General features: G+C 43.8%; 1 protein-coding gene across 1 annotated transcript; it reads left to right on the top strand.

The window, feature by feature from the left end:
- Nucleotides 1-11,564: 11,564 nt before the first annotated feature.
- Nucleotides 11,565-12,350, top strand: LOC100452251 (small ribosomal subunit protein eS1-like). The gene has a single exon (XM_054522680.2). It carries the CDS (start codon nt 11,565-11,567, stop codon nt 12,315-12,317), a length of 753 nt encoding a protein of 250 aa, XP_054378655.2. The 3' UTR covers nt 12,318-12,350.
- Nucleotides 12,351-12,867: the final 517 nt, after the last annotated feature.

Consider the following 12,867-nt stretch of genomic DNA (forward strand, 5'->3'; position numbering starts at 1 on the left):
ATCTGCCCACCTCGGCCTCCCAAAGTGCTGGGATTACAGGCGTGAGCCACCACACCCAGCTAGTAAATGCTCATTTTCTCATCACTTAGGCATCTTAAGCTGCAGGCCATTTTTCATCTGCTCCTTGCCACAGATGGAAAGGTAAAAATCCAGGTTGGAAGGGAAGCAGTCAGCACAGAGAAGAACCAGAAAACTCTCTTTCCCTTTCACCTGTATGAATGTTTCTGATTTCTTACCTGTTGTAATAGCAAAGATCTTCACTACAGTGATAGCTGTCCATCTTGTTCTAACTTTAATGGAAATGCCTTTAATCTTTTGCCATTAATTATGTTTTTTTCTAGGTTTTGTATCAAACAGTCTTTATCCAACTGGGGGGAGATCTCTCCTGTACCTAGTTAGCTAAGCTTATATAATATGTAGTTGTGATTATCAAACTAGAGTTTCTAGGTAGAAATTCGAGCACTGAAAGTCAGGGCAGCAGGGTGATAAGTAGGTTGGCATAGGAGGTATCCTGGGCTGGGAATATCAGAAGGAAGAATTGAGGCCAAGTGGGCAGGCTGGGACATGGTGGAGAATCCTGTCCTGAGGGACTGTCATGGTGCTAATAGTCACTGCTCATAAACTAACTGAGATGTTGCAATTCAGATTTCAGGTGACCCTTGAGTGGAGTAATGACAAAACCAGGCACTAGTTATAGTTCTTGCTTCTTCTTTTATTAATTTATATAAGCAACTCTGGATTTTCCAGGAGATTTTTGGTAAAAATTGGAGCAAATAACTGAAACTACATCCCTTTTCAAGTGAAAGCTTTTTTGGAGGTGGATCTGATGCTGGTTTTCCATTCCAATCAGTGCTGTGAAAGCCACTTCTTGTTCTTGCTATGGGCAGATCAAGCTTCTTTTTCTCCCTGATGGAAATTCAGGAAGGAAACCAAATAATTCCCAACAGAGACAAGAGTTGACCACAGTACCATCCAAAAGGGCTTTTAAAGATTTCAATCTTGCATGTGAGAATGTTGGCAAGTGAGGTTGGTTGCTCACACTACATTGTCAGCTTGATGAGAGGCTGGGAAGGAGGACATGAAAATTGTTCTAAGGGAGAGGAGGTTGCAAGTGAAACATTGATGAGGTGCACTTAACACTCGAAACATCTCAGTAAAAGTGTTTGTGATAAGCATCCAAAATAAAGCACTAAACACTCAGATATAGGCATCTCTCAGTAAACCAACCTGCACATACTGTGGGACTGGTGAAAGGATGGACATTCTAACATCAAAGCTTCCTGATGTGGGCTGGTACAAAGGTAGTGGGGTAACTCAATTGATTGTTCAGTCAGTTACAGATCGAAATCCTTGTTCTTTTTTCTTTTTCTTTTTCTTTTCCTTTTTTTTTTTTTTTTTTTTTGAGATGAAGTCTTGCTCTTATACCCCAGGTTGGAGTGCGATGGCGCAATCTCGGCTCACTGCAACCTCCGACTCCCTTGTTCAAGGGATTCTCCTGCCTCAGCCTCCCGAGTAGCTGAGATGACAGGCACGCACCACCACGCCCAGCTAATTTTTTGTATTTTTAGTTTTAGTTTTAGTTTGCTAAGCTTATATAATATGTAGTTGTGGTTATTAGACTAGAGTTTCTAGGTAGGAAATCGAGCACTGAAAGTCAGGGAAGCAGGGTGATAAGTAGATTGGCTTATCGGAGTTTCACCGTGTTGGCCAGAATGGTCTCAATCTCCTGACCTCATGATCCACCCGCCTCGGCCTCTCAAAGTGCTGGGATTACAGGTATGAGCCACCACGCCTGGTCCGTACTCCTTGTTCTACTCCTTCCCCACCTTCTCACTACTGCGCTTCACCAGTCTTAAAAAAAAAAGTTACCCAGTGTGGCATGTACTGATTGCTATTCTATCCCTACCATGTAGCTGCATTTGTTTTGTTTTGTTTTCAGCATGATTGATGGAAAATTGGCCATCCTGCCCTGGGATAACCAGGAGTTCACTGTGCTTGATTTCTTTTCTAGCTCCCTTCTTCACTACATGGGGTGAAGAAAGTAAGTGCTCAGCAACCCGTCATAAAGCGAAAATTTAAATTGACACAGGCAATGTGTCAGACAGCTTTGGGATGGTCTCAGAAAGTGGAAAGTAAAGAAAATCTATGAAGAAAGGCTGGGCGTGGTGGCTCCCAGCTGTAATCCCAGCACTGTGGGAGGCCGTGGTGGGAGGATCACTTGAGCCCAGGAGTTTTAGACCAGCCTGTGCAACAAAGTGAAATCCTGTCTCTACAAAAAAAAAAAAAAAAAAAAATTAAGAAAAAAAAATTTAAAAAGAAAAGTTGAAGAAACTGGCATCAATTAGTCTTAAAAAGAGAAGCTGACAGGCTAATATAGTGACTGTTTCTAGTTTGTAAACTAGATCAGCTACACACTCCAAAACACCATCTGTGCTCAGCCCGTGGTGGTGCACTGGACAAGCAGAAGAGTGAGTTCTAGAACTGGACTCCAGTCTCACCTCTGCCAATGCGCGTGGCCTGGGCAGTCTCCCTGTCTAGGCCTCAATTTCTGTGTCTGTAAAATTAAAAGGCTGGGCCACGTTGGGGTTCCCAGTCTTCCCTTAAGACTTCACAAAAGAAGAAATGTTTGGACACACCACAAAGAGTACTTTTAAATTATTACATAATAAATGCATTGGCTGGGCATAGTGGCTCATTCCTGTAATCTCAGCACTTTGGGAGGCCGAGGAGGGCAGATCACTTGAGGCCAGGGGTTTCAGACCAGCCTGGCCAGCATGGAGAAACCCTATCTCTACTAAAAATACAAAAATTAGCTGGGTGTGGCAGCATGTGCCTGTAATCCCAGCTACTTGGGAGGCTGAGGCACAAGAATCGCTTGAACCTGGGAGGTGGAGGTGGGAGGTGCAGTGAGTCGAGACCACACCACTGCACTGCAGCCTGGGCAACAGAGTGAGACTCTGCCTTATAAATAAATAAATACATTTATTAGGTGATGAGAATCTCCCAAACACAGGACTCATGAGGGAAAAGAAAAATAAAATAGGTGCTCAGTGATAAGAGTTTGGGAACCAGACTGAAGTCACTCTAGAGCAGGGATGGTGATGCATCATTTTAGAATCCTTAACACAGTGCCTTCTTAGCACACACACCCATGAAGTGCTCATTATGTTTCAAGCACACACATGAAAAGGACACGTAGTAGACTCCCATGCACCCATTACCCAGCCCCAAGAATCATCCCTCAAGCCCAGTCTAGCTTTTCTATGCTCCCATCAGCTGACCTCTAAATATCCCAAAGATTATTTTGAAGCAAGTGCCAGAAATCATATAATTTCACCTACAAATATTTCAGTATGTCACTCCGAGATAAGTAATATATAAATATAGCCACAAAATCATTATCAGACCTAAAATGTTAATAATACTTCCTTAAATATCATTTTTTATCATTATGATTTTTTTGAGACAGGGCCCGGCTCTGTCACCCAGGCTGGAGTATAGTGGCATGTAGCCTCAACCTCCTGGGTTCAAGTGATCCTCCCAACTCAGCCTAAAGGTACACACCACCTTGCCCCAGCTAATTTTTTTTTTCTATTTTTTGTAGAGAGCAGGGTCTCACTTTGTTGCCCAGGCTGGTCTTGAATTCCTGGGCTCAAGTGATCTTCCTGCCTCTGCCTCTCAAAGTCCTGGGATTACAGGCATAAGCCACCATGCCCAGCCTCCTTAAATATCATTTAATGTTAATTGCATGTTCAAATTTCACTGATGGCGTCATACAATTTTTTTTTTTTTTGAGACAGGGTCTCACTCTGTCCACCCAGGCTGGCGTGCAGTGGCACAATCTTGGCTCACTGCAACCTCTGCCGCTCTGATTCAAGTGATTCTCCAGCCTCAGCCTCCCGAATAGCTGGGATTACAGGCATGCGCTACCATGCCTGGCTAATTTTTGTATTTTTAGTAGAGACGGGGTTTCGCCATGTTGGCCAGACTGGTCTCGAACTCCTAACCTCAAGTGATCCGCCTGCCTCGGCCTCCCAAAGTGGTGGGGTTACAGGCGTGAGCCACCGCACCCGGCTTAGCTTTTTGTGTTTCCATCAGGAGGCACATAATGCCCAGTTATCTTTCTTTTTTTGATGTTAGCAGCTATTGATGATCATTGCCTAGCTCCATTATTTCATTAAGAGTTGCAAAATTCCAATATGCAAAATGTTGATATGCTAACATTTCTTAGCTTCTTTTCTTCTTCATTTATTAGCTAGAATGTTTCTATAAAGAAAATCATCTTCTTATCAACTATTTGGTTATCATGACACACAGTTGGAAAAGAAAAGGCAGAATCAATGCTGTTTCTTTTCCTTCCTTGTCAGTTTCAAAATAATAGGTTGATTTCCTAGCATCCTTCAAAAGATGACAAATGAGGGCTGCTTTTTTTTTTCTAAGTGTCATTAAAAATTCATGGGTTTAATATATTTAATGAGTTTGAGTTCAGTGAAGTTATAATCCTCATTGATTCTTCTACCACTGGCCAGTGGGACTGTGGGGATCTCTTAATTTGCTCCTGAGCTCTCTTGACCCAACTCCATGGTGTTTGATAGGTTCTTACTTTCTGTGAATTTAACTTCTGAGATAATCTCTAAGGTCCTTCTTAGTTCTGCCCTCAGATCAAGCAAAGAATAGAGCCCGTCCTTGGCCTCATATACTATACACATTGAGACACAAAGGTTTTTTTCTTCTTGGGTCTTACAGGAAAGTTTTCTGAAAGGTAGGAGGAAGAGGGTGTGTGTAAACCCAACTCATCTCCTCAGGCTAGAGGAGGAGGCCTGAGGCTGTCAGTGAGAGTGGGGTGGGGGTGTGGAGTAGGGGGACAGAATCACAGCTCTGTCCTGGGAAATCAGGGAGAGAGTGGTTGCTTCAATTTCAAGTCATCTCCTCAAATCAACCCAAGTGCGTGTCTCGACAGAACTGATTCCCTGTAACTACTTTCCTGCCGATCCTCTCTTCCCTACTCCCTGCTCTTCAGTTAGGGTAGTGTAGTTTGGGGAGGCACATAAAAACGCCTGGAGATCCTAAGTTGGAAAAGTAAGATGTGAGGAAGGTAACCTGGCCACCCTGGCAAAAAAGAGAGCTTGACTGAGTCATTCCCTATCCCAAGATTGGGTGGATCCAGTCACCACCCAAGAGTCCTGGGCCTGAGGCCAGCTTCTGCACTGCCCTGCCCTGTCCCTGCATAACCAGGGTATGACAACTCAAGCATCCAGGTGGAAGGAATGACACAGACAGAACCTGGCTCATTTAGCTTCCAAGACTCAAAGAAGTGAGCTTTGTGAGAGGGAAAAGCCTGGTTGGGAATGTCAGATAGAGGTGGGCATATCTCGATTTATAGCTTTTAAGCACTTAGACATTTGTCACATGGGACAATATTTGCACTTTTGCAAACACCGGGGCAGTGTTGGTCCTTCTGGCTTGGGCATTCCAAGTGAGTGTCTGGATGCCCCAAGTGAGGACATCTGGTTAGACTTCATGGTCCAGGCTAGTCCCTTGTCCAGCTTTTTCTTTTCCTTTCCCAGTCACCATAGAAAACAGACCACCTTTGGCATTACTGAATTCTGAGCATGTCCAGAATTTGGCTTGGGGCTGCTGCTTTTTATGTAAAGTTAGGGGAACACCTGCAGTTTTGGAAAAGCATCTAGGAGCAAGAGATACATCTTGGGTTCTTCCTTCCTTCAGAAAGGTCCTGATAGCCAAGGATGGTCCCTTTCAATTACCACATCTGTATGTCCCTGCCCCTTGGTCAAAGCTGATTAACACAGTGCAGACACCTTGCCCAAATTTCCTTATCTGAGAGCTCCAAAGAGAGAGGGATGTTCAGAGGATGAGAATTTCCGAAACTTAATTCCTTCCTTGCCTAAATCTTTGCTGTTCATCTTTTCCTTCAATTATGTGACACACTCCATACCCTTCAAAAAAAAATGGCTTTTTGCTCATTCGAGCTAACCTAAGTCAGTTTCTGTTGTCTGCATCCACACACAGATGCAAAACCCTTAACTAAAATTACTGTTCAATGGTGCTCTGGATGAAGAGCCCAGGCACCTAAATTCATCCCTTTCCCTCTGACTCCCCCATCCCCGTCATCACGTCTTTAAATCCCAGACTCATTATCCTCTGCTTACAGCTAGAACCGAGGCAATAAGGGGAAATAAAAATGAGAAATAAATGATGATGATAATAATAATATTTATTTTTTGAGCACCTTTTATACCAGGAATTGTGTTAACTGCTTTACATAAATCATTTTATTGAATCAAATCCTCATAAACAACTCTGAGTTTGTTAGGATGCTTTTGACTCCATGTAAGAGAAATCCCAACTCAAAATAGCTTAAACATGAGAAAATGAGTTATTTTCTATGTAATAATAAGTCCCTACCGGGGTAGCTTTAGGGTTGGTTAAATTAGAAGCTTGATGTTGTCATCAGGGACCCAGGTTCTTGCCGTCTTTTCACTCTGCCATCCTTAGTTGGCTTGGATCTTCAGCCTGGGTACCCTTATGACCACAAAATGGCTGTTACACTTTCAGGCATCCCATCTGGACATGATAGTATTTAGCAGAGGGACTATTTCTTCCTTGTATCTTTTTTAAGTACAAGAAAAGCTTTCCAAGAAGCCTCTAGTTGATCACCCCTCTCATCTCAGTGGCCAGAACTGGGTCATACATGCATGCTTAATCCAACCATTGACACAAAAGTGGTGTTATTGCAATGGGCCTACACCAAGCATAATTCACCCCTGAGTTGAGACAGGAAGAGATAAAACACTCTGAAAAAAAAAAAAGAAAAATGAGGTCTGGCCGGGCGCAGTGGCTCACGCCTGTAATCCCAGCACTTTGGGAGGCTGAGGTTGGTGGATCATGAGGTCAGGAGATCAAGACCATCCTGGCCAACATGGTGAAACCCCCTCTCTACTAAAAACACAAAAATTAGCTGGGCATGGCAGCGCATGCCTGTAATCCCAGCTACTCGGGAGATTGAGGCAGGAGAATCGCTTGAACCAGGGAGGCGGATATTACAGTGAGCCAAGATTGCGCCACTGCACTCCAGCCTGGTGACAGAGCTAGACTCCGTCTCAAAAAAAAAGTATTTTTCAGCAAAGAAAAGGGGAGGAACCCATTCGGTAGTTAACCAACAGTGTCTGCTGCAAACCTTCGAGATACACATGAGCAATTCAAAGGGGTAGAGTGATTTGCCCAAGGTCAAACAACCAGTTAATTGCAGATATGGAGTCTGAATCCAGAACTGTCCATCTCTAAAATCTACTCTTTTAACCTACATTCTGGGAGGCAGTTAGTCCACACTAAATTCTTTTGCCTTTGAGAAACTCAAGTTGCTGAGACTGTCCTGATTATTTCATGAAAAAACTGGTGTAGGAGCTACAAATTGATCAGATTCAGGAGATCAAGCCACACAGCAAACTCATCTAGCCTCACTAAATCTGTTCCCTACTGGCTCACTCAAGTCTCCTCAAATACAGTGGTGAGGAAACTTAAAAGAAGCTCAATTCAGCAAACAGCAGGCTTCAGTCTTAGACATCTGGCTTTCAGAGTGGGCATCATAAGTGAACAAATATCCTTTCCGTGTCCTTCCACATCTCCTCTTATTGGTATTGCCCCCTTTGGGGAATTCTTTCTACCCAATTTCATTTATTTGGTTCTGATAGGGACTTCCAGTGACAGTACCAAGACAAGACATCAAGTCCCAGCTATTCAGGAGGCCAAGGCAGGACGATCACTTGAGCCCAGGAGTTTGAGACCAGCGTGGTCAACACAGTAAGAGCTCATCTCAGGCCAGGCGCGGTGGCTCATGCCTGTAATCCCAGTACTTTGGGAGGCTGAGGCAGGTGGATCACGAGGTCAGGAGATCAAGACCATCCTGGCCAACATGGTGAAACCCATCTCTACTAAAAGTACAAAAATTAGCCGGGCGTGGTAGCACATGCCTGTCATCCCAGCTACTCGAGGCTGAGGCAGGAGAATCGCTTGAACCAAGGAGTCGGAAGTTGCAGTGAGCTGAGATCACACCACTGCACTCCAGTCTGGTGACAGAGCGAGACTCAGTCTAAAAACAAAAAACAAAAACACCCTCATCTCTATCAGTCAATCAATTAGTCAGAGATGACATCAAAATCAAAATAGTTAAACAATGGGAAAGCACAGACACCAACCAATCACAAGGGACACTTGCAGCAGTGGCAAAGCAGGCTCCTGAATGCTCCTGGCTGGGCTAGCCATTAACTCTTAATTGTTGGGCCATGGGGAAGTCCAGGGTGTCCCAAGGAGGTCCAGGATGGCCAGGAGATGAGGACAGGGAACTTAGGAGTCTTGGGCCAGTAGGTATTTACCAACAGCTGTTGAAATATTTCACTTAATGCATTCTTAATTACAAATATTGCATGTTTCAGTTCTAGAATGCCCATTTGATTCTTTTTTTATAGATTCGAATGCTCTGTTGAAATTCTTTATTTTTCATCTATTGTACTATTTTCTCTATTTACCATGTTTATAATACTTATTACAAAGTCCTTGTCTGCTAACTCAAATATCAGAATCATTTGTGGGTCTGCTTCTATTGCCTGCTCTTTCTCTACTTTTTTTTTTTTTTTTTTTGAGGCAGGGTCTTGCTCTGTTGCCCAGGCTGGCGTATGGTGGTGCAATCATGGGTCACTGCAACCTTGACCTCCTGGGCTTAAACAATCCTCCCTCCTTAACCTCCCAAGTAGCTTGGACTACAGGTATTGTGACTAAGCCCAGGTAATTTTTTTTTTGTTTGAGACGGAGTCTGGCTCTGTCACCCCAGGCTGAAGTGCAGTGGCACAATCTTGGCTCACTGCAAGCTCTGCCTCCTGGGTTCATGCCATTCTCCTGCCTCAGCCTCCTGAGTAGCTGGGACTACAGGCTCTCAACACCATGCCCAGCTAATTTTTTTGTATTTTTAGTAGAGACGGGTTTCACCGCGTTAGCCAGGATGGTCTCGATCTCCTGACCTCGTGATCCACCTGCCTTGGCCTCCCAAAGTGCTGGGATTACAGGCGTGAGCCACCGTGCCTGGTCACCCAGGTAATTTTTTAACTTCTTCTTTTTTTTTTTTTTTTTGAGACAGGATCTCGCTCTATCACCCAGGCTGGTGTGCAGTGGTGCGATCTCTACTCACTGCAACCTCTGCCTCCCAGATTCAAGTGATTTTCCCACCTCAGCCTCCCAAGTAGCTGGGACTACAGGCATGTGCCACCACACCTGGCTAATTTTTCTATTTTTAGTAGAGATGGGATTTTGCCATGTTGCCCAGGCTGGTCTCAAACTCCTGAGCTCAAGTGATCCACCCACTTCAGCCTCCCAAAGTGCTGGGATTACAGGCATGAGCCACTGCACCCAGCCTACTTTTTTCCTTTTTCTTTTTCTTTTTTTTTTTTTTGAGACAGTGTCTCACTCTTGTCACCCAGGCTGGAGTGCAATGGTGCGATTTTGGCTCACTGCAACTTCCGCCTCCTGGGTTCAAACGATTCTCCTGCCTCAGCCTCCTGAGTAGCTGGGATGACAGGTGTCCACCACCACGCCTGGCTAATTTTTATATTTTTAGTAGAGACAGGGTTTCGCCATGTTGGCCAGGCTGGTCTCGAACTCTTGACCTCAGGTGATCCACCCACCTCGGCCTCCCAAAGTGCTGGGATTACAGGCGTGAGCCACCGCGCCCGGCCCCTGCTTATTTTCCTTATCAGTCACATTTTCCTGCTCTTTGCATGCCTTATAATTATATAAAAGAAAACAGAGGCAAAAGATGATGCTATTTTCCTCCAGTGATGAACCTCTTCTGTTAGCAGATGGGGTGAGGGACAGATCACCTTAACCTAGTCAAGAATTCAGCTGGGTTGAGGCTGGGTTGCAGTCTTAGTTAGTCCCAGTCCACCTCTGAGTCATCACTATTCCTTGGATGGAGCCCACTCAAGCTTTTCATTGGCATGTCTCTGTCTTCTCATCCCTAAAAGCCTATGGAAAATTCAGTTCTGTTCTTAGGAGCTCCAGCTTAGCTCTAGATTCTAACATTACACCAGATAACACTGATCATCAAAAACTCTACCAGTTTCTCTTTGCCCCAGTAGAGACCCTATGCCTGGGTCAAGCCCTATCCTTGGCCTGTGCACAGATTTGACAAATACCCCCGGGAAGAAAATGGTCAGAGACAATCAGCACATTTAGAAAGGGCTCTTTCTGACCAGGCACAGTGGCTCACGCCTGTAGTCCCAGCACTTTGGGAGGCCAAGGCGGGCAGATCACCTGAGGTCAGGAGTTTGAGACCAGCCTGACCAACATGGTGAAACCCTGTCTCTAATAAAAATACAAAATTAGCTGGGTGTGGTGGCACATGCCTGCAATCCCAACTACTCGGGAGGCTGAGACAGGAGAATCACTTGAACCCAGGAGGCGGAGGTTGCGGTGAGCCTAGAACGTGCCATTACACTCCAGCCTGGGCAACAAGAGTGAAACTCAGTCTCAAAAAAAAAAAAAAAAAAAAAGGAAAGGGCTCTTTCCTCTCCAGAATTTCAGTTCATTAGTCCTCATTGATGGCACAACTCTGCAATGTCTTAAAAAGGTGATTTCTGTAACTTACTCTGTTTTTTCTAGTTGCTTCAGCAGGAGTGTTGGATTGTTCCTACATATACATTCTATCCAGAAGAGGAAGCCCTCTGAAACCCTTTCAACATTTAACCATGGTGAGATCATCCAGGTATATATGGCTGAATCAACCCAGAGCATACCATGGCCCCTGCTCCACACCTCTACTACAGTGAGGACAGGTGGCCCAAGCAGACAAGAGTCTTTTTGCAGTGAAACTGGGGACCATGAGCCTTTTTATTTTTACAGTGGGTGGAAAGTCTGACAAAGCTGTGAGAATAAGTCTGGAAGCTTTCAATGGCTATGCCCCATGCTCATGGAAGAGGCCAGTCTTCAGCAGGAGGAAATGAAGCCCTTCCACAGAAAGGAGAGGCATTGGGAGCACCCAGGGGATGTTGGAGTCCCTGATTCCAGTCACTTGCTCCTGCTGTGGTTTGGTTACCGAAGCCACATACTTCGCTTTTCTTCCTGAGCTAGTTCCAGTTTCTTTTTTAAAAAATGTATTTGTGTATATTTATGGGGTACATGAGAAAATCTGTTATATGTATATAATACATAGTGATCAAGAAGGGGCATTCAGGGTGTCTGTCATGTGAGTACAACACATTTTTGTTAAGTTTAGTCATCCTTAACTTTTGTTAAGTTTAGTCTGCTGTGGAATATTGAATTTATTCCTTTTATCTTACTGTATATTTGTATGTTTTAACACTTCTCTTTATCCGCCAGCCCCCCACCACTGTCCCTTCCATCTCTATTATCTGTTTTTCCATTCTTTAGCCCCATGTGTTCAATTTTTTTAGCTCCTACATATAAGTGAGAACATGCAATATTTGTCTTTCTGTGCCTGGCTTTTTTCACTTAAGAGAATAACCTCCAGGCCTTGTGGCTCTCTGAGCAGCACCATGGTGGTTGGCAAGAACAAGTGCCTTACAAAAGGCAGCAAAAAGGGAGCCAAGAAGAAAGTGATGGATCCATTTTCTAAGAAAGATTGGTATAATGTGAAAGCAGCTGCTATGTTCAATATAAGAAATATTGGAAAGACGCTAGTCACCAGGACCCAAGGAACCAAAATTGCATCCGATGGCCTTGAGGGTTGTGTGTTTGAAGTGAGTCTCGTTGATCTGCAGAATGATGAAGTTGCATTTAGAAAATTCAAGCTGATTACTGAAGATGTTCAGGGCAAAAACTGCCTGACTAACTTCCATGGCATGAATCTTATTCGTGACAAAATGTGTTCCATGGTCAAAAAATGGCAGACAATGATTGAAGCTCACGTTGATGTTAAGACTACTCATGGTTACTTGCTTTGTCTATTCTGTATTGGTTTTACTAAAAAACGCAACAATCAGATACGGAAGACCTCTTATGCTCAGCACCAACAGGTCCGCCAAATCCAGAGGATGATGGAAATGATGACCCAAGAGGTGCAGACAAATGACTTGAAAGAAGTGGTCAATAAATTGATTCTAGACAGCATTGGAAAAGACATAGAAAAGGCTTGCCAATCTATTTATCCTCTCCATGATGTCTTTGTTAGAAAAGTAAAAATGCTGAAGAAGTTTAAGTTTGAATTGGGAAAACTCATGGAGCTTCATGGTGAAGGCAGTAGTTCTGGAAAAGCCACTGGGGACAAGACAGGTGCTAAAGCTGAATGAGCTGATGGATATGAATGACCAGTCCAAGAATCTGTTTAAAGTTCAGACTTATAATAGTGGCAAATAAAAAGTCCTATTTGTGATGAAAAAAATAATGATAATCTCCAGTTCCATCCATGTTGCTGCAAATGACATGATTTCATTCTTTTTATGGCTAAACAGTATTCCATTGTGTATATATACCAGATTTTCTTTATTCTACCATTGATGGACACTTAAGTTGATTCCATATCTTAGCTATTGTGCATAGTGCTGCAATAAACATGCAAGTTTGCAGATATCCTTTTGATACATTGATTTCTTTTCCTTTGGGTAGATACCCATTAGTAGGATCACTGAATCAAATGGTAATTCTACTTTTAGTTTTTTTAAGAAATCTCTGGCCAGGCATGGTGGCTCATGCCTGTAATTCCAGCATTTTGGGAGGCCAAGGCAGGTGGATCACATGAGATCAGGAGTTCGGGACTCACCTTGCCAACATGGTGAAAACCCATCTCTACTAAAAATACAAAAATTAGCCAGGCATGATGGCAGGTGCCTGTAATCCAAG

Source organism: Pongo abelii, chromosome 8, assembly GCF_028885655.2.
Source record: "Pongo abelii isolate AG06213 chromosome 8, NHGRI_mPonAbe1-v2.0_pri, whole genome shotgun sequence".
Classification (NCBI taxonomy): domain Eukaryota; kingdom Metazoa; phylum Chordata; class Mammalia; order Primates; family Hominidae; genus Pongo; species Pongo abelii.